The sequence below is a fragment of the Rhinoderma darwinii genome, chromosome 4 (assembly GCF_050947455.1).
Source record: "Rhinoderma darwinii isolate aRhiDar2 chromosome 4, aRhiDar2.hap1, whole genome shotgun sequence".
NCBI lineage: Eukaryota > Metazoa > Chordata > Amphibia > Anura > Rhinodermatidae > Rhinoderma > Rhinoderma darwinii.
The window spans coordinates 275341188-275367639 of record NC_134690.1 but is presented as its reverse complement, the minus strand read 5'-3'; the positions used below and the strand labels follow the sequence as shown (position 1 = coordinate 275367639).

Here is a 26452-nt window from a genome sequence, read left to right as displayed (position 1 = left end):
CAGGGACTTGATGACCTTTTCCTGAAATTGCAGGAACGTATCCCCACTGCCAGCGTATCTGCAGAGAACAAAGGCGTTGTATAAAGCCATCTGTGTAAGATGCACAGAAAGCTTTTTATACCATACCTTGGTCTTGCGCATGGCGCTTTATGGTTTCATGATCTGGTCAGACAGGTCAACGCCACCCATATATTTGTTGTACTCCTGTACACAATATGGTTTGGGAACTTGGGTGGTGGATCCACGTACAGGGACAAAGCTGCCTCTGCTCTCGTGAATGCTGGTCAGTATAAGGACGTCCCTTTTATCCTTATACTTCAGGAGGAGCACATCGTCGCTGCAGACAGCGCTGCTCTCTCCTAATTTTAGGATCTGACCCAGCAAAGTTTTGGGGAGGCCCTTCTGATTTCTGCGGATTGTTCCGCACACCAATGTGGATCTGGATGACAGAACTTTTAGCAATGAGACACGGTTGTAAAAGTTGTCCAGATAAAGATGATATCCTTTGCCAAGTAAAGGATGGATAAGATTTTGGCCTCTCCCATAAAAAAAAAAAAAAAAAAAGGGGTCGGGGTTCTGGCCGATCAACTGTTCCGCATAAATGTGAAATAATCAATGGGGCTGAAATCCGTAGTTTCAATTTGAATGCCTGAGGGCGCTGTAAATTCAGGCACCTGGGGGGTAGAATTGTCCGCAGTTTCCCCATGTCAGCTCAGGCAGAGCAGGAGCTACAGCTCTTCTGCGCCGACGCCAGGGGCGGCGCAGACTCAGAGTCACTCGATAAAGATGAAAGCATGAACTGTGCTTCACCTTCACTTGCGCTGTCCGTATCGGAACATAGCATTTCATATGCTTCCTCGGCTGTGAGGACTCTTTTGGCCATTATTTAGTTCAGCAGCTGCCTAACAATTTTTTGTAATTTTTTAAAAAAAACAAAACAAAAAATAAACAGCGCTACTCTCAACTGCGGAATGAGAACAGACCAGCGACCCTACTGTATTCAAAGAGTAAGCGTACCCTACCTACCAGGGGGAAAACTAAATGAGACGTGGCATTGCTACCTAACAGGGAACTCGGGCAGTGGGAAATCTAGGGACACAGCAGGGTGATGGCGACCACGTACTGCGACAGGTGATAGCTGGGCACAGATCACACGGCAGAAGGACACTGTGGGTGACTGAAAGAATAGAATATATAATTATTTAACAAGTGGGCACCAAAGGTGGTGATCACTGCTCAGTGGGCACAACAGGGGCAGGTAGCTGGGTTTTGTTATTGTTTTTTGTTTTTTAACAATTGTTCACTTTCCTCTCACTGGCTTCGGACTGACAAGCTCTCTGACAGAAATGAGCTTGTCAGAGCCGGAGATGCCGGCAAAACAAGTCTCCTGCGCTGTGATTTGCCTGTCAGCACTGACTAGCCAATCACAGCTCATGCCGGTATAGGACCACTCTGATTGGTCCTGTGCCGCGAGTCCTGCTCGGCAACGGTCTATGACAGTTGCGATCAGGACGCTGTCACCATGCCTGTTGACATGGTGACAGTTTAAAGCTTGTGCGTAACTGTACGCCGTATTGCGGAAAATCACTGATTTCGGACGTACAGTCACGCCCAAAAGTGGGAAGGGGTTAATGGACAACTGGGCATGTTTTACTTTTGACCCACATAAGTCACCCCATTTTAATAACTGCACCCCTCAAAGTATTTAAAACAGCATTTAGAAAGTTGTTTTTTTTAACTCTTTAGGCATGTCACAAGAATTAAAGCAAAGTAGAGGTGAAATTTACAAATTTAAATTTTTTTGCAGAAATTCACATTTAATTTAAAAAAATTCTGTTACCAGAGAAACACAACTCAATATTTATTGCCCAGATTCTGTCATTTTTAGAAATATCCCATATGTGGCCCTGGTCTGCTAATTTACGAAAACACAGGCCTCAGAAGCAAAAGGATCTAGTGGATTTTGGTGCCTTTTTATTAGAATATATTTTAGGCACCTTGTCAGGTTTGAAGTGGTCTTGTGGAGCGAAAATAGTGGAAACCCCCCAAAAAAGACCCCATTTTGGAAACTAAACCCCACAAAGAATTAATCTAGGGTCGTAGTGAGCATTTTGAGCCCACAAGGGTTTCACAGATTTTATTAGAATTTGGACGTGAAAATGAAAAATTTTTATTTTTTTCAAATAAGATGTAGTTTTAGCTAAAAAACACAAACAATGTCCACAAGGAATAAAGAAGAAAAAGATAACAAATTTGTAAAGCAACTTCTATGGAGTACGGAAATACCTCATACGTGGGCATAAACTGCCGTTTGGCCACATGGCAGGGATTAGAAGAGAAGGAGCGCCATTTGGCTTTTGGAGTACAGAATTTGCTGGATTGGTTACTTGGCACCATGTTACTTTTGCAAAAACCATAAGGTACCAGTACAGTGGAAACTACCCAAAATTGACTCCATTTATGAAACTACACCCCTTGAGGAATTCATCTAGACATGTAGTAAGCATTTTGACCGCCCAGGTCTTTCCTTTTTCTTCAATAAGACGTAGCTTTAGTTAAAAAAAAAAAAATACATTTGTAAAGCAATTTCTCCTGAGTACGGTAATACCCCATATGTGGTCACAAACCACTGTTTGGACACACAGCAGGGCTCAGAAGGGAAGGAGCGCCATTTTGCTTTCGGAGCGCAGATTTTGCTGGATTGGTTTCTGGGCACTATGTCGCATTTGCTAAGCCCCTGTGGAACCAAAACAGTGGAAACCCCCCAGTAGTGACCCTATTTTGGAGACTACACCCCTCAAGGTATTCACCAAGGGGTGTAGTGAGCATGTTAACCACACAGGTGAATTCCAGAAATTGGCGTGCACTCGATGTTGCAGAGTGAAAATGTGATTTTTTTTCAATAGATATGCCAATATGTGGTGCCCAGCTTGTGCCACCATAACAAGACAGCTAATTATTATGCTGTGTTTCTCGGTTTTAGAAACACCCTACATGTGGCCCTAATCTTTTGCCTGGACATTTGACAGGGCTCAGGAGTGAAAGAGTACCATGCGAAATTGAGGCCTAATTTGGCAATTTACAAAGTATTGGTTCACAATTGCAGAGGTTCTGATGTGAAATAATAAAAGTAACCCCTGAGAAGTGACCCTATTTTGGAAACTTAAGGGCCGTAGTGAGCATTTTCACCCCACAGGTCTTTTCCATAAATTAATGCGCTGCGGATGGGGCAAAGTAAAAATTATAATTTTTACCTACATATGCCATTTTAGTGGCAAATGTGTCGTGCCCAGCTTGTGCCACTTGAGACACACATCCCAAAAATTGTTGAAAGGGTTCTCCTGGGCATGGTGATGCCATATATGTGAAAGTAAACTGATGTTTGTGCACGTTGTAGGGCACATTGTAGGACTCAGAAGGGAGGGAGCGCCATTTGGCTTTTGGAGCGTGGATTTTGCTTGGTAGTAGATTTGTTGGAGTATCTCAGTTTATAATGTGGGGGTACACGTAAGTTGGGCAGAGTACATCAGAGGCATAGTCAGGTGATATAATAGTGGGGTAAAATAATCCATAGATGTGTGTTACGCTGTGAAGCAATCCTTTCTGCACAGGCCGGTGTCACACTGATAAGTGGTGTCCTTTCTCATCCCCCTTTTGGTACACACTCTGCACCATGGCAGTTTGGGGAATTTTGCTAGGAAGTGTTGTCCTGGTATAATATGGGCACCCTCGCTTCCAGCAGATATGTTTGGGCCATACCCTTCCTGGTTCCCTAATTTTAGGGCCTCGATGGATCGCCTCTTGAAACAGAAGAAATGTTCCCCTCAGGCCAGAACAACTGCATATTCTTTCTTTCCTGACTTTTTGGAGCCTTAACTAATTTTATTTTTTCATAGACGTAGTGGTATGAGGGCTTGTTTTTTGCGAGACGAGCTATAGCTTTTATAGGTACCATTTTTGGATACATGCGACTTTTTGATCACTTTTTATTCCAAATTTTTGTAGGGCAAAGTGACCAACAAAAGAAATTCTGGCTTTGTTCTTTACTGTTTTTTTTTTTACACCGTTCACCGCGTGGAATAAACATAATATTTTTATAGTTCAGGCCGTTACGGTCGCAGCTATACCAAATATGTATGATTTATTTTCAATAATAAAGGACTTGATAAGGGAAAAAGGGCGATAGTGTTGTATTTTATTACTTGAAACTTCTATTATATTTTTTACAACTTTTTTTTCACACTTTGTTTTAGGCCTCATGCACACGACCGTGTTTTTGCGTCCGCAATTCAACCGCAAATCCACGGGTTAATTGCGGACCCATTCATTTCTATGTGGCCATACCCACTATCCGTGTTTTCACGGCTCTCCGCATGTCCGCACATCCGTGCCGCAGAAACTCCGGACATGTCCTATTATGGGCCGCAAATGCGGTGCGGACATGCCAATAGAAGTCAATGGGCCCGTGGAAATTGCGGATACACCGCCGTGTGTCATCCGCAGTTTGCGTATTTTCGGATCATGTGACCTTCTAAAGGGGGTTTGACCAAGCTTTTGGCATCCTGTTTAAAAGTCCTTCTTTTTTTTTTTTTTTTTTCATCCGCATTTTTGCGGATTACATACGGATGAACTGCGGATGACATTCCACGGAACACGGTCCTGGAATTTGCGGACCAGAATAACACCACGGTCGTGTGCATGAGGCCTTAGTCCCACTAGAGGACTTGAAGGACCAACTGTAATTTTTTTTTTGTATGTAGTGCAGTGTATTTGATTTATAAGTCGTTCACGGACAGCAAGTTGATTTAGATTAGTCTTTGCCACCGGGCGAGGCCTAATCGGCTTGGGTAACGGCAGAGGCGGAGGCTATTCTTAGGCCTCCTGTTGACATAGCAACAGTCGGCAGCCATGCGATCGCTGCATCTAAGGGGTTAATGGCAGGAATCGGAGCTAGCTCCGGTTCCTGCCGTTACAGGTGAATATCATAAACAAATGTCTCATGGGACTACAATGTCATATGGGTTGAGCTACCAGCAAGTGCGAAAATTCCCAGCTCCCCAATAATGGAAATAGAAACTCCAAACATCATATACTAAATACACGAGAAAAGGAGTCAAGACTATTTAAGCAAGAAGCACAAAGTATAGAAAAATTGCAAAATTTATTGAACAAATACAAACATACATTGTTAAAAAAGACTACAAACCCAAAAACTGCATATCTCCAAGGTGGGAGACAGTATGGAGCCACAAAGCTACTTTAATTAATAAAGTTTTTATTGGTCACATTCCTCGGGAAAATTTCCCAAAAGAGGTTTATCAAGAAATATGTTCTAAGTCATGACCCCAGAGCAATGTAACAAGGCTAACAAAACACTTGTGTCAAAAACTTTTGTCTAAAAGTTCCCAGTGTAGTGCGTCTCTATAAACAGTAGTAGAGGATACCGAGATAGTAATTTATTTGTAGCAGTGAGTACATATAATCCACTCAGTACTAAAGAAAAGGACCAATAGTAGAGATAGCCTATTTAAAACATTGTCTAAATATTATTGCAGGTAACCCGGTAACAGCATGACAAAAAACTAATAATTTAATTGAAAAAACCAGCAAGTACTAACCCATGTGGCTCCTAAGTTGTAACAGCTCCCAAGTATGGAGAAAAACCCCAACGCGCGTTTCGCGTAGATTGCTTTTTCAAGGGGTGTTCCAGGTGAATATCAGCTGTAACATACAGCTGACATCCACCGCGGACGCCGGCTCAGCTCCTGAGTCGGCGCCATCTTGCAGTCGGATACGAAAGCCTTTTAAGCTCCGCCTCCAGGGGGGCCTGGAAGGCTTCCATACTAGACAGACCGGGTGGCCAGTATTAGGCCTCCGGTTGCCATTGCAGCCACCGGTATCCCGGCGAGTTCATTGCTGGGGTGCCGATGAGCAGCAAACCCCTTAAAGGCAGCGATCGCTTTTGACCGCTGCCTTTAAGGGGTTAATGGCGGGGATCGGAGCCAATTTCAGTCCCTGTCATTACAGCAGGGTGTCAGCTGTAACATAAAGCTGACACCGGGTGGATGGTGGCACAGACTAGGCTCCATGCACACGACCGTATTTGTCATCAATAATTACGGTTTGTAATTACTGACCCATTCATTTATTTTGGCCACGGACACCTTTCATTATTTTTACTGATGTGTCCGTGCTGAAAAATTATAGAGCCTGTCCTATTCTTGTCAGTAATCATAGCACAAGCTCTACCATATAAGTCTATGAGAGCTTTCGTAAATACCGACGACTACAGATGTGCCTCCGTAATCCGTCTGTATTTACGGAAGTGTTGCTAGGCAACATGTCAAAATTTGCAACCCCCCTCTTTTTTACAGATCCATTTATACGGATGCAATATGGACCGTATTTACGGACACCCTTCTGTAACTACGGATGAATTACGGATGCCTACGGATCCATATTTACGGACAGTATATACTGATAGGCTCCATGCACGCGACCGTATTTTAATCTAAGGCTCCATGCAAACGGTCATTGCCCGTAATCACAAAAGTATGGGCGCACGGCCCGTAAAATGCAAAAGAACGGACACGTTCCATAATTTTCTGAATATTTTTACGGCACGGACACCCATCCATAGCGATACGGAAAGGTGTCCGTGGCCATTAGAACTGAAATGGTCCGCAATTACGGAGACTTGTTACGGTCATGTGCATGGAGCCTAAGGCCCTGTTCACAATGAGGTTTTTTTTACACTTTTTTTTATTACGCAGAAACCGCGCCAAAAAATTGCAGGAGAAAACCTCCCATTGATTTCAATAGGAGGCGGAGGCGTTTTTTTTCCACGCGAGCGGTAAAACCGGCTCGCAGGAGAAAGAAGCGACATGCCCTATCTTCGGGCGTTTACGTCTCTGACCTCCCATTGACATCAATGGGAGGCAGAGAAAGCGTTTTTCATTGCCTTGTTTGCCCAAGGCGCTCAATGGCTGCAGGCGAAATACACCGTGAAAAACTGTGTGCAGGCAGATCAAAATCTGCCTCAAAATTGCAGAAAACTCTGTGTGAACAGGATCCGTCAGTATTTAATGATATTTGTTTGAAAATGAATCCAGCATAGCTGCCATTATAAATGAAAGCCATATAACTAGTGTGAACAGAACTTAGAGACTCTGTCACCACATTATAAGTGCCCTATCTCCTACATTAGGATATCGGCGCTGTAATGTAGGAGACAGCAGTGCTTTTTATTTAGAAAAACTATCTATTTTTACCACGTTAGGAGTGATTTTAGCTTAATGCTAATTCGTTTTTTTAATGCCCAAGTGGGCGTGTTTTCACTTTAGACCAAGTGGGCGTTGTACAGAGTGTATGACGCTGACCAATCAGTGACCAATCAAGTGTCATGCACTTCCCTCCATTCATTCATTTACTCAGCGCATAGTGAACAACGCAGTGTCACTATGTGCTGTCTTATACTGACACATTAACGTTACTGAAGTGTTTAGACAGTGAATAGACATTCCTTCCAGCCAGGACGGGATGTCTATTCACAATAACGTTTATTAGTGACAAAGTTATGAGCATTTCAACATTTATGCAAATTTTTTGTAAAAGCCCAATTGGGCGCTTTTTATTTTTTACTTTACCTGGCTGGAGGCAATGTCTGGTCATTCTCCCGACGCTCCGGTGCAGGAACTGCGAGAGTACGCGACGACCCATATCGCGAGATCACGCTGTGCTGTGACAAACTGGACATGAATGAAGAGAAGTGTATGACGCTGATTGGGCAGCGTCATACACGTTTCTTTACAACGCCCACTTGGGTAAAGTGTCCCAGCTTTTGGGAAAAAGCGGAAACCGCGCCAAACACGGCCCAAAAATGCCTCCCGTTGATTTCAATGGGAGGCGGGGGCGGTTTTCTCCCGCAAGCGGTAAAACCGCCTCGCGGGAGAAAGAAGCGACATGCCCTATCTTCAGGCGTTTCCGCCTCTGACCTCCCATTGACTTCAATGGGAGGTAGAGAAAGCGTATTTCGCTGCGTTTTATGCCTCAATGGCCGCGGGCGGAAAAACGCTGCGAAAATCGGCGTGCAGGGAGAGGAAAATCTCCCTCAAACTTCCAAACAGGATTTTGAGGCAGAAATTCCACCTGCAAAAAACTCAGTGTGAACATAGCCTAAGGCTAAGTTCACACTGAGTATTTTGACGAGTTTTTTTGACACTGAAACCGCGCCAAAAAGCTTGGCAAAAACGGCCCGAAAATGCCTCCTGTCGATTTCAATAGGAGGCGGGGGTGGTTTTCTCCCGCGAGCGGTAAAACCAGCTCGCGGGAGAAAGAAGCGACATGCCCTATCTTCGGGCGCTTCCGCCTCTGACCTCCCATTGACTTCAATGAGAGGCAGAGAAAGCGTATTTCGCGGCGTTTTAAGCCCGCAGCGCCCAATGGCCGCGGGCGAAAAACGCAGCGAAAATCGGCGTGCAGGGAGAGTTAAATCTGCCTCAAACTTTCAAACTGAATTTTGAGGCAGAAATTCTGCCTGCAAAATACTCCGTGTGAACATAGCCTTAGGCTATGTTCACACGGGGTATTTTGACGAGTTTTTTGACGCGGAAACCGTGTCGCAAAACTCGGCAGAAACGGCCCGAGAACGCCTCCCATTGATTTCAATGGGAGGCGTCGGGGTCTTTTTCCCGCGAGCAGTAAACCTGCCTCGCGGGAAAAAGAAGCGACATGCCCTATCTTCGGGCGCTTCCGCCTCCGACCTCCCATTGACTTCAATGGGAGGCAGGAGAAAGTGTATATCTCGCTGTTTTATGCCCGCGGGCGAAAATCGGCGTGCAGGGAGAGGAATATCTGCCTTAAAGTTCCAAACGGAATTTTGAGGCAGATATTCCTCCCCCAAAATACTCCGTGTGAACATAGCCTAAAGGAGTTTTGAGGCAGATTATTTTTTTTGCCTGTCAAAAAACTGTGCTAGGCCTAATTTTAACCAGCTGTGCACCTGTGAGTCCATCACATGACCATGGACAGCATTTTATCCATTGGAAGTAAACCATGAATAACCGCATAACAAGCAGAGATGTGAGGAATATAACAAAGTATATTGGAAAATTGTATAACTTTTATTTATACAAAAATAAGTTTCAATTCGCAGACCCTGTACAAAACGGATATAGACAACGTAGCCAAGCAAACACACACTCAAGCGGTCTAGTCAGGTATCAGCTGTATGAACAGCCCCTAGATTATAGGTGGGCACATGTACTATTACACAGAACGTGCCACCCTCAGGTCTCACTCACCGCACGCCACCGATTGTGACCCTACGCCCAGAGGGTGAAAAAACTGTGGAGGGTGAAGAGCTGCCTGGGGGTCCCAGACTCATTCTTCCCGGAGGCCCACGAACTCCGAGGGGTCGCCGGGCTGTCGCCAAACCCTGAGCTCGGGGAGAAGGGAACATGACGAATCCTCCAGTCGTGTCAACGCTCGCGCCACAGTGTGGAGTAAATATCGCGCGTGTAACAGGGAGATGACACAAGCGGCCGCTTCCAGTGACGTGAGAGGAAGGAAGGCGGCCACTCAGCGCTGTGCATGTGCGCGCTAGACGTGGGTTTGTCTTCGGACGACCAGAACGTCGTCCCCGCACATACACGCTACACCATTTATTAATGCCCCCTCACAGCGTCAACGTCTATGTTGAACGGCGCCCGGCCTAATGGCAAATATCTGTACAAGGGACGATTCAGAGACAGGCAACCGAGCCAGCCCCTTCAGTCATGACCTGGAGAACCCGTGACTGCCGGGGGCGGGGTTACATGGCTGAGTGGCTAGTTGTGAAAAGGATCACCAGTACGAGGTATGAGGGAAAACAAAATGGAGCAAAAGATTTGAAGATAGGGGGGAGATGATAACATTATAATATCGTGGTATACGAGGGTGAGGGAGGGCAGGAGCTATGAAAGCAGCTCGCTGAAAGCTTACCACTAGTGTGAAGTTTGCTGGTGGCTGTTGGTGAAGTTTGGGTGGCATATGTATGCGAATTACGTTGGCACCGCTCGCACGTTTGTTGTATAAACACTGAGCCACCCCCTACAATTCCGTGTGGGAAGTTTGAGATATGTATGGCCATCAGAGGTAACGCTAGAGATCTGCATGTACCCCTGGTATTCCCAGAATCCTCATGAATTCATGTAAATAACCAGAGAGCTGGCACACAGGGTCCAGTGCCAGGGGCCTGGCTGGCTAATCACAATAGTATGGGCACCTAGTATTTATTGATCAATGGATCAGGGCTCTGTTGTATATAAAAGGCCATGGGCACCATCATAAACCCCTTCATTGCCACTTTCCTGCTGTCACCGGGATTTCTTTTGGAGGGGGTGGGGTGCAGTGACCATTGTACAGTGTTTATGATGATTTACGTATAATATAGTTTTATGTCGAATTTAGAGAAACGCGCTTTCCATTGAATTTGCCCTAATCCACAATCTCTCAACAATATCTGTTCGTTTTTCGGCAGTGGTGAGGATGAGGTTTTGATTTCTACTTTTTACCGGTCCTGTAGCGTTTTATCTTTTCTTTTATTGCTCCACGAAAGGTTAATAGAAGTATTTACCACCTTTTTGAGGTTTTCTGTATTGCGATTTCTCACATAAATATCCATTGTGGCGTCTGCAGTGATTATAACGTGACTGACCACAGTCCGCGCCTGTTGTGTGTGAACAGGCATTTATCAATTCCCCTTTAACAGATAGCACATCTGGCAGCTGTATTTTTTTTTACCTGGTTGGAAAAGCAACAGCAAACCATCAGTGATGTCCTGTGTGAACCTGGCCTTATAAGGCTGTTATTTAGAAAGGTGGGGGGAAGGGAGGGCCTGGCATGACAGTCACATCAGAAAGGACCTGATCCATATCCATTGCCTCCCACCTCTGCAGCAGTTGCATCAATTGTAAGGCTGATGCGAACGCCTTTTGCGACAATCGTTACAATATTTGTCCACAACTGCAACAATATTGACAATTTTTGATCACAATAAAGCAATATGAAGTAATGGTAATCTGATAACATTAAATCCGGTCACACTGAAAAAAAAATGGTTTACAACCATGGAAATCTCTGCATACTTATGTTAACATTATCATTTTTATTTATTTTTTTACACATAGACACACTGATTATTTTAAAGGGATTGTCAAGTCATAAGAAATTGATAGCCTATCCTCAGGATAGGCCATCAATATCTGAGTGGTCCGACTCCCGGCACCCTGCCGATCCGCTATTTTGAAGGGGCTGTGGCACTCGCACGTGCGCTGCTTCCCCTCCATTTCTACTGCTGGTACTGTGAATCGCCGACACACTTGTAGCAGCTGTTTACAGTATCACAACCTTCTCCCATTAAGTAAATAGGAGAAGGCTGTAATAATGTGAACCGCTGCTACAAGTGTGTCGGCGATTCACAGTACGAGCAGTAGAAATGGAGGGGAAGCAGCGCACGTGCGAGCTCCGTGGCCCCTTCAAAACATCTGATAGGCGGGGAGTCTTATTAAAATTATTTGAGGATGAAATGGGCAAAAAACATTGATTGTGCCATTTTTTTGGGGGGGGGGGTCATTTTTATGGGGTTCATTCTGTGGTAAAAACGACGTGTTCACATGTTTTTTTTTTAATGTTTTACCACTTTCATAAATAAAAAAACTATTTGTTAAAAAGAATTCCACATTCTGAAATCCGTAACTTTTTTACTTTTCCGTCGATTGAGTGGCGTGGGGCAAGCTGTAGTTTTTGTTGGTACCGTTTTGGTGACCAAAAAAACAGCAATTTGTGTTTTTGTTTTTTTTACAGCATCCACCGAACAGGTTAGATAACGTTAAATTGTAATAGTTCGGGCTCTTGCGGACACGGCGATAACAGTTAGGTAACTTTTATTTTTATAACATTACTTTAGAGAAAAATGGGAAAAAGTGTGTTGTTTTTTTTTAACTTTATTTTTTTGGGTATTTTTTACTCTTTTCATTTGTCCCCTTAGGGGGCTTAAACCAGCGATTGTGAGACTGCAATACGTTGTCATTTTTACAGGCTCCTGTTAAGTCCTGCCTTTGGCCGAAAGAAGGCAGACCTGGGGGCATTCATTAGGCCCTCAAGCTGCCATGACAACCATTGGCACCCCGCAAACGCATCGTGGGGGGGTGATGGGCTGTCAGAGGGAGGTGTCCCCCTCTTTCTAATGGCTTAGATGGCGCGGTTGCTACTGACAGCCAAGTGACAGAGTGATCTCTGTTCCTGGCCGTTAGTGCAGGGTGCCAGCTGCACTAACCGTTCAATACACAGCTGACACTGGCAGTGTATGGCGTGGGCTCAGCATGTGAACGCGCTCTATACTTTGCCGCCAACACCAGGACGTACGGGCACGTTCTGTTGCGTTGAGGGGTTAAAGAGTTTTCCAGTTTTATGTAAATAATGCTTAATCACTGTATGAATAAAAATTCTACATCTTTCCAATATATGTTGTTTCAATCCCTCACCTTTTCAAAGATAATTGTTTGCTGTGAGTGAGAACACTCTTTACATACAGATGTAGCAAACCCGTCCATACCTAGTCCTGCTCTCAGCGGAGAAGTAAGGGTAAGCTCACACTACCGTTAGTATACGTTTACCTCTCCTCCGTCAGAGGATGAAATGATCGAAAGCTTAAACGGAAAGCAACGGTTCCGTTAGAATTGCCATTGATTTCAGTGGTAATTCTTTTGTTTCAGTTGCATTCCGTTTGTCTCCGTTCGCTAGGTTTCCGTTTAGTTTTCACGGAAACAAAAGTTCTGCAGAGAGCTAAATGTCTATTATTTATTTATTTCCATTATTTATATAGCACCAACATATTACGCAGCGCTGTACAGAGGTCTTCTTTTTTACTGTCCCCATTGGGGCTCACAATCTAAATTCCCCATTGGTATGTTTTTTGGGGGGTGGGAGGAAGCTCCCGTTGTCCTTGGTAGGATTTGAACCCAGGACCCCAGCACTGCAAGGCAATAGTGCTAACCACTGAGCCATCGTGCTGCCCCTAGGCACTGGATAGGATTGTATGCACACGAACGCATGAAAAATCATCCACGTTACGTCCTGAAACCATAGTTGTACATAGGCATATTTTCAGCCGTATTTAGTTCTGTATGCATGCCCGTATTACGGCCGTTTGTCTATATTATAGACGTATTGGATCCGTTGTTTTTACATATGTACACATTTTCAGAAACCATCAAGAATAAAAGCCTCTATTGTCCCATCTGTAAAACGCTTTGAATACGGATCTTAGGGTATGTTCACACGGCTTATTTTCGGCCATTTTTCGGGCCAAAAATGGCCGATAAATCAGAAGTAGTACGCCTCCAAACATCTGCCCATTGATTTCAATGGGAAAAACGGCGTTCTGTTCCGACGGGCCGTTTTTTTGACACGGCCGTTTTGAAAAATGGCCGCGTAAAAAAATAGCCGCGAAAAAGAAGTGCAGGTCACTTCTTGGGATGTTTTTGGAGACTTGAAAACAGCTCCAAAAACGCAGCAAAAAACGTGAGTGGCTTAAAAACCATCTGAAAATAAAGAGCTGTTTTCCCTCGAAAACAGCTCTGTATTTTCAGACGTTTTTGGTTAAATGTGTGAACATACCCTCACTCGCATAGTTTTTCAGATCGGTATTACGGATGCGATCACTTAGGGGCTCCAATTTCTTCTATGGGCTATTCTTGGCCACAAACGGTGTCCGCGGATGCATGCTGCGTTATATCATGCATGTTGCATAGCAACGCTTCGGTAAATAAGGACGGTATATGGATGCACATCAGTAGCCGGTCCGTATTTACGGAAGCTCCCATAGGCTTCTATGGGAGAGTCCTTGCTGTGATTACTGACAAGAATAGGACAGGTTCTATAATTTTTTTCTATAAATCATGATTACAGTACGGGACAGTTGTCCTGCAGCGAGGCAGGGACTCCTAGCGTCGTACATCACTATGATGCTAGGAGCCCGGCTCCCTGCACTGTCTTCGGTCCGGGTCTTCCGGCTGAAATACGTTCCGTAGATTACGGACGTAACATGGTCGTGTGAACCCAGCCTGACATCCTTCTGTCAACGGATCTGTCACCATTGAAATGAATGGTGATGCAAACGGAACTTACTTCACACTTGCCTTTCCGTTGAGGGGTTCCCCTGACTGAAAGCACCGACGGAACCCCTCAGCGGAAACCACGCTGATGTGAACAGGCCCACATTAAAAAAAAAAAAGTATACTTACTTCTTGAATCAATTTCCCAACATCAATGTCCATTCGGTGGTACACCTCTGCTGTCGTCATTTCTGTTCCTGAAATGTTAAAAAAAAATAAAAAAGAGATGACATACATGAACAACTGCATAACAAAATTAAAAAATTAAAAATAAAAAAATAAATCTAAAAAAAAAATTAAAAAAAAAAATCTAAAAAAAAAATGCACAGCTCCATACATGTATAGCATGTATGGAACATAGGAGCAATTGCACTTACTTGTATTCGATTTGGATGCAGGACTTCGGTTTTCTGTATCCCTGAGTTCTGTCCACGATGTTTTTCAGGCTCCACGAGCAGACAGGAAATGACAGCCCCTTGCTGGGCTGGACTAGCAGCAGTAGACGACTCCTGCAAAACACTCGCAATATACTCGTCAGAAAACACCTCACTAGTTCGAGGTGTTTTTTTACGTGTCCCCATTGCTTTCAATGCGGTTTTGGACGCGGAAACCGCATCAAGAAGGGTCATGTCCCTTCTTTTTGCCGCGAGGCGTTTTTTTTACTCGCGGTAAAAAAACGCCTCCGTCTCCCATTGAAATCAATGGGAGTCATTTTGGGTCGTTTTTGGCGCGTTTTCCGACGCGTTTTCCGCGTCAAAAAACGTGTCATAAAACTCCGTGTGAACAGGGCCTAATGTGTTTTCAGGTGTATTTCTGACCGTAAACGCCTCAAAATACGCCTGGAATAACACTAGCAAAATGCCTACAAACAACTTCCCACTGAATTCAATGGGAAATACACTGCTGTCCACATGAGGTTTATTTTTACGCTGCTGAATTAAAAACAACGCCTCGTAAAAAGAAGCCTTGTATAGAGAAGTAGCATGTCACAACGTTTGTGGAGCTGATTTTCCATTCACACTGAAATGAAAAAAACCTCATTTTCGGCTTCAAAAAACGCCGGGAAATCAGAGGCCGTTTTCCCTTGAAAACAGGTCTGTAATTTTCAGCCACTTCTTTTGTTCGTGTGAACATACAATAAAGAGCAACTATTGTCGTAGGTGAATTATTATTATATATATATATATATATATATATATATATATATATATATATATATTTTTTTTTTTTTAAAAAGCCGTTGTGTAAGGAATTACGTTATCTTTGATCATTATATAACTTGTATCTGCATTTTTCAGCGGTATTCCCACTCGGCTGGCTCCATATCCAATTATCAGTTTTCCTTGAGCTGTGCTCCCGAGGGGGAGTGACCAGCTACTATGATGTCTCCCATACACAGCACAAAAAGAAGAGGATATCCTACTTTCTTATCTCTCTCATCCAAGAAGCAGCATAGAGGACATTATAAAGCTTTAATGAGGCCGTTGTTTTAACGGACCATGTGAACAGCCCATGAAAAAATAGGACATTTCCTATTTTTGCCTGTTTTCACGGATCCCTCAATAGACTCAAGTCTATTAGGGATCTGTGAAAACTGGTCACGCACGTATGCAAATTGGCCATGAAAAACGTCAGTTTTTCCACGACCAATTTGAAACACGTTCGTTGAGTAAGGCCTAAGTGCATGAAGTGGGAAGGGGGAGAGGTGTCTGATAAGTTGAGACAGACATTTCTTATCTAGACTTTTACTTTTGATTTATGGGAAAAAATTTAAACAATGGTCTTTAACCCCTAAGGCCTTCACACACACAATTTTTCTAGCAATTTAAACTGCATCTAAAAACACTGGCGATATTAAAATGTAACTTGCGTTTTTTACAATGTTTTTCGTGGCGTTTTTCTTTTGATGTAATTTTGTACATGCTATTTTTCTGGCGTTTTTGAAGTCCAATAGAGAAGCCAATGGGAAAACGCCTGAAAAAACACCATGCCTAGAACATTCTACGTTTGGAAAAAAACAAACGCACCGACCACAAAATTGCCAGAAAAATAGGGTTGCACAATGCATCAAAATATCGATACTGTTTCGATGCTGTGCATCCGCAAACGGTTCAATACCTGAAACTAAACTGAAACTAAACTGTATGGCCAACTAGCTTAGTATTGTAATACATGAATTTAGTCACCGGCATGATGTGATGCAGCCAGCGGCTGCAGAGAGCCCCCGTGTTCTCTGTTTTCAGTGTCGGCTCCGGCGTTCTTTAGTGCTTAGCCAGCCGCAACACATCATACTTATCACGTGGGCACAGCAAGTGTGCCAGCTTGGTCAGGGGCGGGGCAATCGCTGTAATAGTCAGCCGCAGCCCCATTCTATCAGAGAAACCGCTAATCTCCGCAGTTATCCCCTTGAATGTCACGATCAAAGCTAACAGCAGCATTCAAAGGGAAAATGAGAAGAGGGAACACCTTGATCAAGGGGCAACCCTGATATGGGTAGACCGCCCCGGGTCCATTGAAGGACCCCAGGGCTGTCTGACCATATTTTCTGTTGTTAGGGCATACTTAGGTATGCCCTAACAACTTCCTGTGTACTATCAGTACGCAGGATAATGTACTGGCATATATGCCAGCATGTGAAAGATATAAAAGTAAAATGAATTTTAAAAAAAAAAGTAACATTAAATAAAGTTATTCTGTAAAAAAAAGACACACAAAACAAGTTTTTTACAATAAATAAACAATATTAAAATATAAGTCCCAATTCATAAAATAATATACACATATTTGGTATCGTTGTGACTGAAATAACCTGCACAACAAATTTATAGCGTCATTATGATGATCGGTGTATCCTGTAAAAAAAAAAAAAATTTAAAAACTGCTTTTTTTCCTGCATTTTTGCCAAAATAATAATGTATAAAAAGATTTACCAAAAAACAGCAACGTCCTAAAGTACAACTCATCCAGCAAAAGTCTCCTACAGCTATATCGAGCAAAAAATGGAAAAGTTAAGAATGCCGTGATACAAAGAGGGAAAAATAAACTATTTTTTCTGTCCCCCAGGCCCACATTTGCCATGTTCCTAAGTGGTTAACCCCAATGTTGCCATTATATGAGGGAAATGATGGGGTCACTTATTAATGTGAGGTGCAGAGTGTTATGAATTTTGAACCTCCATGTACCTTACATAAATAGTAATTAACCCTATGATTTACTATAGGATAGGTGATCTATATCTCATCGGTGTGGGTCCGACCGCTGGGAACCCCACCGATAGCGATCGGCAACCTTATAGAAATGAATGGAGCGGTGGCCGAGCATCCGCACTACCGCTCCATTCCTATAGGGCTCCCAGGAACGGCAAGGTAAGCCTGTTCTCATGATCGCTGTGAATAGGTGATAAATATTGATTGTGGGAGACCACCTTTAAGTGGTTTTTGTCCTCTAAGGCCCCATGCACACGACCATAGATTACGGACCCATTAATTTCTATTTCCGACGTACACCTTTCCATATATTTACGGGAAGGTGTCCATGCCGTAGAAAGGCTCAGCAAAAGATGGGATATCTTTACTTTATATGTTTTTACTTTATATGGAAGCACGGCCCACAAATGCATGTGACTGTCCGCCGCCGGCGGTGCCCATAATCACGGACTGCTATTTCGGGCATGGTCGTGTGCATGAGGCCTAAGCCTGTGTTTGTTTTTTACAGTATAGGTAAAATTGACATTCCCAACAAGTTCTGCATTGTTAGAAATGACCAGATCCAACAGAGCATAACTTCTTGTTGGCTCTTCCACCAACTGGCCCATAAAATTATCCTGCAACAAGTTGAGGAAATGTCTCCCTTTTGCAGTTGAAGCCAAACCATGACCCCAATTAATATCTGGATAATTGAAATCTCCCATTATCACTACAGTATTAGACTGTGCATCCCGCTCCATCTCCTCAGTGATGTTAGGGGATAAAGTGATTGATATGTCTGCCAGAAGATAAATAGTTACTTCCAAGATATAAACTAAGATCTGGAGCAATTTTTCTCTTAGGCTTAATTCACACAACCGTGTTTGGTCCATGATATACGGACCGCAGGTCGGCATCATTTCCTGGACCGAACACAGTGCAGGGAGCCGGGCTCCTAGCATCATAGTTATCTATGACGCTAGGTGTCACTGCCTCCCCTCTGAACTACTGTCCCGTGCTGAAAACTTGATTACAGTTCGGGACAGTTTTCCCGCAGTGAGGCAGCGACTCCTGACATCGTACGTAACTATGATGCTAGTAGCGTTCCTGCCTGCACTTAGTTCAGTCCGGGAAATACTGCCGACATGCGGACCATATATCACGGACCAAACACGATTGTGTGAATTAGCCCTTAGAGTATTCCAATTGGTGAAGCATTTGACCATTCAGGTATCGCCTCAAAATTTTTACGGGAGGGTTTCAGTAAAGGGTTAAAATTTAGTACCCTAAAGGCTTGTCCACACGTAATGAAATTGCTGCAGAAAATTTCTGCCGCAATTCCGCAGAAACTAGCAGAAATTCCGCTGCGGAAAAAACGCACTATTTCCTGCGTTTTTTACTGCAGAAAATGGTGTGGATTTTGCTAGGTTTTTTCAATGATGCGAGATGGTGACATCTCCTCCTGGAAACGCAGCAATTCAGTCCACTTTCCGCAGCAGGAATTGACATGCTGCAGTATGAAAAATACGCACCGCAGGCAAATTTCTGGTTTGAATATTTACACAGCGTGTGGATGAGATTTGATAAATTTCACCCACTTTGCTGCTACTGTATTCTGCTGTGTATTTTATTGTCCGTATTTTCAGACGGAAAATAAGCAGCAATTCCGCAACATGTGGATAAGCCCTAAGGCAACATGCACAGAAAACCGCAAGTAAAATACGCACCTAATAGTGCATTTTATGATGCGTTATTAAGTGCGTATTTTACATTTTGATGCAGAAATATTTACATTTTTATTCAGCAGATTTTGGTGCCTTTTTTTTTATAAACTTGTCAGATACAATTCGTGACAAAAACTCAAGATAAGTTGGCGTGCTGCGAATTTGAAAATACGCAACGCAGGTCAATTTACCTGCGTAAAAATATTGCAACGTGTATATTTACTTTGCTGGTACTGTATTGCGCTATGGATTTGCCACAAGAAAATATACTCTGCAAATCCGCACATAATACGCATCGTGGCATTTGGCCTTATAGAGGCTCTGTCACCACATTATAAGTGCCCTATCTCCTACATAAGGAGATCGGCGCTATAATGTAGGTGACAGCAGTGCTTTTTATTTACAAAAAACTGTTTTCACCACTTTATTAGTGATTTTAGATTTATGCTAATGCATTGCTTAACCCCTTCAGGACTGAGCCTGTTTTGGCCTTCAGGACGAAGCCGATTTTTCAAATCGGACATGTGTCACTTTATGTGGTAATAACTCCAGAATGCTTTTGCCTATCCAAGTGATTCTGAGATTGTTTTCTCGTGACATATTGTACTTTATGTTAGGGAAAAAATTTAGTCGATAAATTCAATATTTATTTGTAAAAAACACCAAGATTTAGAGAAACTTAGCAAAAATTAGCATTTTTCTAAATTTAAATGCATCTACTTGTAAAACAGATAGTAATACCACACAAAATACTTACTAGTTTATATTTCCCATATGTCTATTTTATGTTTGCATCGTTTTTTGAACATTCTTTTATTTTTCTAGGACGTTACAAGGCTTAGAACTTTAGTAGCAATTTCTCATATTTTCAAGAAAATATCAAAAGCCTATTTTTTCAGGGACCAGTTCAGTTCTGAAGTGGCTTTGAGGGCCTTATCTATTAGGCCTCATTCACACGGCAGGGTTTCCCGGCCGGGTGCCGGCCGTTCATAAATCGGCCGGCACCCGGCTGCATTAGGAATGATAGACCCCTAATGGGGCTATTCACACGACCGATTTTTTGACGGCCGGAAAATCCGGCCGTCAAAAAATAGGACATGCTCTATCTTTGCCCGGGCACCCGGCCGCCCGGCTCCCATAGAAGTCTATGGGGCCGGGTAATACACGGCCATCACCGGAATGTGTTCCGAGTGATGGCCGGGTTTCCCGGCGCTTGCGCTCTATCTCCTCCTCCTCACAGCGCAGAGTGCATGTGAGGAGGAGGAGTTGATGCCATTCTGACGAATGGCATCGCTGTACACTGTGTTGCAGGGCCGGGGTGTACAGCAGGTGGAGGGAGCGCTGCGCTGGCTCCCTTCCCCTGCTTGTTAAAAGCACCCTGGCTCGGCGACACCTTCGATGGCGCCGCTAGTAGTAGTAGTAGCAGCAGCTGCTGCTGCTGCGGCTGCTACTACTGCAGCGACGCCACTATAGCAGAGCGGGGAGGTATCTCCCCGCTCTGCTATGTGCTAGCCGCACTTTAGCTCCTTGAAGGAGCGGAATCCCCGTGTTTTCGGGGATTCCGCTCCTGGACAGAGCGCTTGATGTCTCTGTCCATATCTGGGCAGTGACATCAGGGGAAACTCCTGAAGCGGAATCCCCGAACACATGGGGATTCCCCTTCAGGAGCTGCCGCTGATGTCACTGTCCGGATCTGCCCGGCCCGGCACGGATGCATAACTTTATGCAAACCGGCCGGGCAAAATGGCCGATTTTACCGGCCGACACTCGGGCTCGGGAACGACCCGGTCGTGTGAATCCCGCCTTAGAAAGTCCCCATAAATCACCCCATTTTGAAAACTGCACCCCTCAAAGTATTCAAAACAGCATTCAGAAAGTGTTTTAACCCTTTAGGCGTTTCACAGGAATTAAAGCAAAGTAGAGGTGAAATTTACAATTTTTTTTTCGAAAATTAAATTGTAATACATTTTTTCTGTACCACAGAAGGTTTTACCAGAGAAACGCAACTCAATATTTATTGCCCAGATTCTGCAGTTTTTAGAAATATTCCACATGTGGTCCTAGTGCGGTAATGGACTGAAACATCGGCCTCAGAAGCAAAGAAGCACCTAGTGGATTTTGGGGCCTCCTTTTTTTAGAATCTATTTTAGGTACCATGTCAGGTTTGAATAGGTCTTGTGGTACCAAAACAGTAAAGACCCCCCAAAAGTGACCCCATTTTGGAAACTATACCCCTCAAGGAATTTATCTATGTGTATAGTTAGCATTTTTAACCCACAGTTTTTTTGCTAAATGTATTTGAATTAGTATGTGAAGATGAAAATCTACTTTGTTTGTGAAAAAACGTAAACATTTTAAATATTTACAAGGAATAAAGTAGAAAAAACACCCCAACATATGTAAAGCAATTTCTTACAATTATAGCAATACCCCATATGTGGTAATAAGCTGCTGTTTGGACCCACAGCAGGCCTCAGAAGGGAAGGAGCACCATTTGGATTTTGGATTTCTGATTTTGCTGGGATAGTTTTAAGTGCCGTGTCGCGTTTGCAATGCACTGGAGGGATGAAAACCGTGGAAACCCCCCAATAGTGACCCCATTTTGGAAACTACACCCCTCAAGGAATTTTTCTAGGGGTAAAGTTAGCATTTTGACCCCACAGTTGTGTTGCTGAAGTCATTGGAATTAGTCTGTAAAGGTAAAAATCGACTTTTTTTCTGTAAGAACTTAGAAATTTGTAATTTTTACAAGGAATAAAGGAGAAAAAGCACGCCAACATTTGTAAAACAATTTCTCCTGATTACGTAAATACCCCATATGTGGTAATAAACTGCTGTTTGGACCCACATCGGGCCTTAGAAGGGAAGGGGCACCATTTGGCTTTTGGAGCTCAAATTTAGCTGGAATAGTTTTTGGGTGTCATGTCGAATTTGTAAAGCCCCTGAGGTACCAAAACAGTGGAAACCGCCCAAAAGTAACCCTATTTGGGAAACTACACCACTTAAGGAATCTATCTAGGGGTATAGTGAGCATTTAGGCCCCACACGTCTTTTGCAGAATTTATTAGAATTAGGCCGTGAAAATTAATATCAACATTATTTCCACTAAAATGTTGCATTTTTTAAATTTCACAAAGGAGAAAATGCACCCCAACATTTGTAAAGCAATTTCTCCCGAGTACGGCAATAGCCCCCACATATGGTCATAAATGTTTTTTCATTAGAAAATAAATGAACAGACGCTATGAAAGCAAATATAAGGGGGGTGTATATTCGGGAGATCACGATCATAAAGAATAAATCAAGACAGGTGGGAGAACATCTGAGGGGAAGAGTGACGTTAACCGAGGAGAACCATATCGCTAATAATACAGTAGAAACTTTGGTCCAGTGGAAGGTCGCCCAAAAACTACTAAAGGAACATCAGCTGGAACAAGCAGCTAATAAAAGGTTGTTTTTGCAACAAAAATACTATGAGGAGGGAGAAATGACGGGTAGATTGTTGGCAAATATGGCTAGGCCTCAGCGGGAGGGTGCGTTCATCCACCAATTGCAGGATAAAGACGGGACACTGGTGGGAGAAACAGGGGATATACTGGGAGTGTTGAAGTCCTTTTATACTGAGCTGTATCGCACGAGGGTAGATTATCCAGAAGATCTTCTGACAGACTATTTGGCGGAAATGACGTAGGTTACTCTGGGGGAGGAGGAGAGAGAGTGGCTTGAGGAGCCAATTACTTTGGAGGAACTGCAGGAAGCGGTGAGTTCTATGGCAAATGAAAAGGCTCCAGGGATGGACGGCATACCTACTGAGCTGTACAAAACATATGGGGGGGGGAGCTTCTGCCAGAGTTGTTGGAGGTGTTCCAAGATAGTTTTACCAGGGGGCGACTACCGCAGACTATGTATGAAGCAGCAATAGTGGTCATTCCCAAGGAGGGGAAAGATCGAACACAGCCAGATTCTTATAGACCAATATCCCTGCTGTCCGCTGATGTTAAAATTTTGGCAAAGGCTCTGGCTAACAGGGTGACAAGAGTGGTAACTAAAGTAGTGGGCCCGGATCAGTCGGGATTCATGCCATCAAGATCTACAGCGGTTAATATACGAAGATTATTCTTGAATTTGCAGACAGATGCTGCAGATGCGCAGTGTAGAGCAGTGCTGTCCTTAGACGCTGCCAAGGCATTTGACAGCGTGGAGTGGGGGTATTTGTGGGCTGTTTTGGAGCGGTTTGGTTTTGGGAGAAATTTTATAACATGGGTAAAATTGTTGTATAAGGAACCGGTGGCTAGAATCAGAGCCAATGGAAGGATGTCAGACTCTTTTAGATTGGGGAGGGGGACGCGTCAGGGATGTCCACTTTCCCCGTTACTATTCGCTCTAGCGATCGAACCTCTGGCAAACATAGTAAGGCAACATCCGGGTATAGAAGGGTTTCGATGTGGGGACCTGGAGGAACGCATAGCACTATATGCGGATGATATTTTACTATTCCTGGGAGAGATAGATCGATCACTGCCTGTGATAATGACCGTATTGGAACGGTTTGGTAAATTTTCAGGGTTACAAATTAATTGGAGCAAGTCGGCATTATTGCCACTCAAGTCATTAGAGGTGCCACTGCAGGTGGGGGGAATTAATATACCTTGTGTTAAGGAATTTAAATATCTGGGGATTACGGTCTCGGCAAGGGTGCAGGATTTTGTCGCACTGAATGTAAAACCATTATTGGACAAACTAAAAGACAAGACTAGAATATGGCTTGGGCTACCACTTTCAGCGCTAGGAAGAGCAAACCTGATTAAAATGATTCTGATGCCTCAGGTTCTTTATGTTGTGCATAATGCCCCAGTGTGGTTGCCTAAGTACTGGTTCAGGAGAATACATAATTTGTTTAGGGACTTGGTGTGGAAAAGGGGGATCCCCAGGATTAAATTGGAAAAATTACAATTACCAACAGACCAGGGAGGATTGGCTATTCCAAATGCGTGGATATATTATCTAGCAGCCCAAGTGCAACACTTTAAAGGTTGGAAGAATAGGGAAGAGTGGGACTCTAGTGGGAAACTGGTGTATTATTTGAGTCCGTGCACGGATATACTAGAGGCCATGGAGTCTCATAAGTTGCGGAGGGAGGCGAAAGGGAAACCAACTTTGCTATTGATACATAGGATCTGGTGGGAATGCAAGAAAATATTGGGCGTTACAGGGTGCTCCAACTATATGCCTCTATGGGACAATCCATACCTATGGGAATTTAGTATCTTGGCCGGCTTTCAGGAATGGGAACAAGCAGGGGTCAGATATGTATACCAGTTATATGAGGGAGGAAGTCTCAAATTGTTCTCACAATTGCAGCAGGAGTTTGGACTCCCACATCGGATGTTCTATCAATACCTCCAGTTGCGTCACGCAGCACAGGCCAAGGGTAGGTCGGTGGACTTGAGCTGCTCCACTATGGGAGCGATGGAACAGGTATTGGGGGCAAAGGACACTAAAGGGATTATCTCTGTAATATATAGTACATTACTTTCCAAATTCCTTGGAGATCCGATGGGGGAGATCAGACGCAAATGGGAAGAAGATGTGGGGACTATAACAGATGAAGAGTGGGAGGAGATACTTGAATCGCCCAAAATGCTTTCCATTAATGTAGCACACAGGCGGTCACAACTTTTTCTCCTGCATAGGGTGTATAGGACACCTAAGGTGTTATGGCAAATGCGGCTCAGACCAACGAAGGAGTGTCCCAGGTGTTCGTTTGATGGGGCAGACATAAAGCATATGTTCTGGGACTGTCCGATGCTGAATGACTACTGGAAGGAGGTTGGAGGCATGGTAGCGAGAGTATATGGGAGAGATTTCCCGTTGGAACCTAAGATCTTTATGTTGGGTTGTATGGGGGAGGAGGGAGGAGATGGGGCTGAATTACTGGCTATTAAAAAAGTTTTGTACCACGCTAGGAAGCTGATAGCAAAATATTGGCTGAACGCGGATCCCCCGGAGGTGCCTGAACTGGTAGGATATGTTAATCACACGGTGTCGTTGGAATATCGGATATATCTGAAACGAGGGGCAACACACAAACATGATAAATAATGGGGAAAGTGGATACATAACTATGGCACGGCAGGGAGGTAGGAGGCAGATTGAGGGGACATGATCAGGAGATCGCTTATGGATATATCAGTATGATGCGGGAGAGAAAATGTACGAGCCAGGGAAAGAAGGAGATACTGCGGGGGGGGGGGGGGGGGGAGTTCGGTTGGAGGGAAGGGGGAGTTATGTTAAATGTAACTGAATATTCTGTACAAAACTGAAAATGTATTGATTGTTGGAATTGATTAGATATACATGAGATTTATAATGTATGTTGTACTATCAATAAAAACTGGTTTGATTTAAAAAAAGAAAATAAATGAACCCTTTCCGGACTGATCCATGTTTTGCTTTTTCTTTTTCGTTTTTCCTCCCCGCTTTCCGAGAGCCACAACGTCTTTATTTTTCCGTCAATAGAGCGGTTTGGGGGCTTATTTTTTGCGGAACGAGCTGTAGTTTTTATTGGTACCATTTTTTGGTACATAAGATTTTTTCAGCACTTTTTATTACATTTTTTGGTAGCGCGAAGGTGACCAAAAAACTGCGATTTTGCCATTTAAAATTCTTTATTTTTCACGGCGTTCACCATGCGAGTTCAATAATGGTATATTGTAATAGCTTGGACTTTTACGGACGCAGCGATACCAATTTTGTGTATTTTTTTTTATTTTTTTACATTACTTTAGAGAAAAAATATGAAAAGGGTTTATTTTTGGACTTTAAATATTTATTTAATTTTTTCCACTAATAATAACTATTTACTTTTGTTTTTACATATTTTATTAGTCCCCTTGGGAGACTTGAACCAGCGATCGTTAGATCACTGGTAGAATACACTGCAATACTAATGTATTGCAGTATATTGTCATTTTTACATGCTCCTGTAACAGCGCGATCGCTGTTTGTCCGTTAGTCCCGGGTATCAGCTGTAATACACAGCTGACACCCACAGCGTATGGCACGGGCTCAGTGAGTGAGACGCTCCATATATATCACCCCCCCACACCACGACATGCTATTAAGTCATGGTGCGCGAAGGGTTTAATGCGCAGCCGATGGTGGAAAGTGAAAATTAAAATTTTCCACTGATGTGCCATTTTAGTGCACTATATGTTGTGCCCAGTTTGTGCCACAAATACCACAAATAAAATATTAACAGGGTTCTCCCGGGTATGGCGATGCCATATCGGTGGACGTAAACGGCTGTTTGGGCAGACTGTAGGGCTCAGAAGGGAGGGACGCTATTTGGTTTTTGGAGGGCAGATTTTGCTTGGTAGAAGCTCTG

General features: G+C 43.6%; 2 protein-coding genes across 2 annotated transcripts in view; one reads left to right on the top strand and one right to left on the bottom strand.

Moving 5' to 3' along the window:
• NUP133 (nucleoporin 133) overlaps window positions 1–9797 on the bottom strand; it is a 107286-nt gene extending 97489 nt beyond the window's left edge. Inside the window, exon 1 of the mRNA XM_075862516.1 lies at window positions 9303–9797. Within this exon, the coding sequence (XP_075718631.1) occupies window positions 9303–9460 (158 nt within the window). The 5' untranslated portion in view covers window positions 9461–9797. The remainder of the gene's footprint in view (window positions 1–9302) is intronic.
• LOC142759857 (uncharacterized) overlaps window positions 9352–26452 on the top strand; it is a 61837-nt gene continuing 44736 nt past the window's right edge. Inside the window, exon 1 of the mRNA XM_075862517.1 lies at window positions 9352–9856. The gene's annotated coding sequence lies outside the window, so the exon portion shown is untranslated. The remainder of the gene's footprint in view (window positions 9857–26452) is intronic.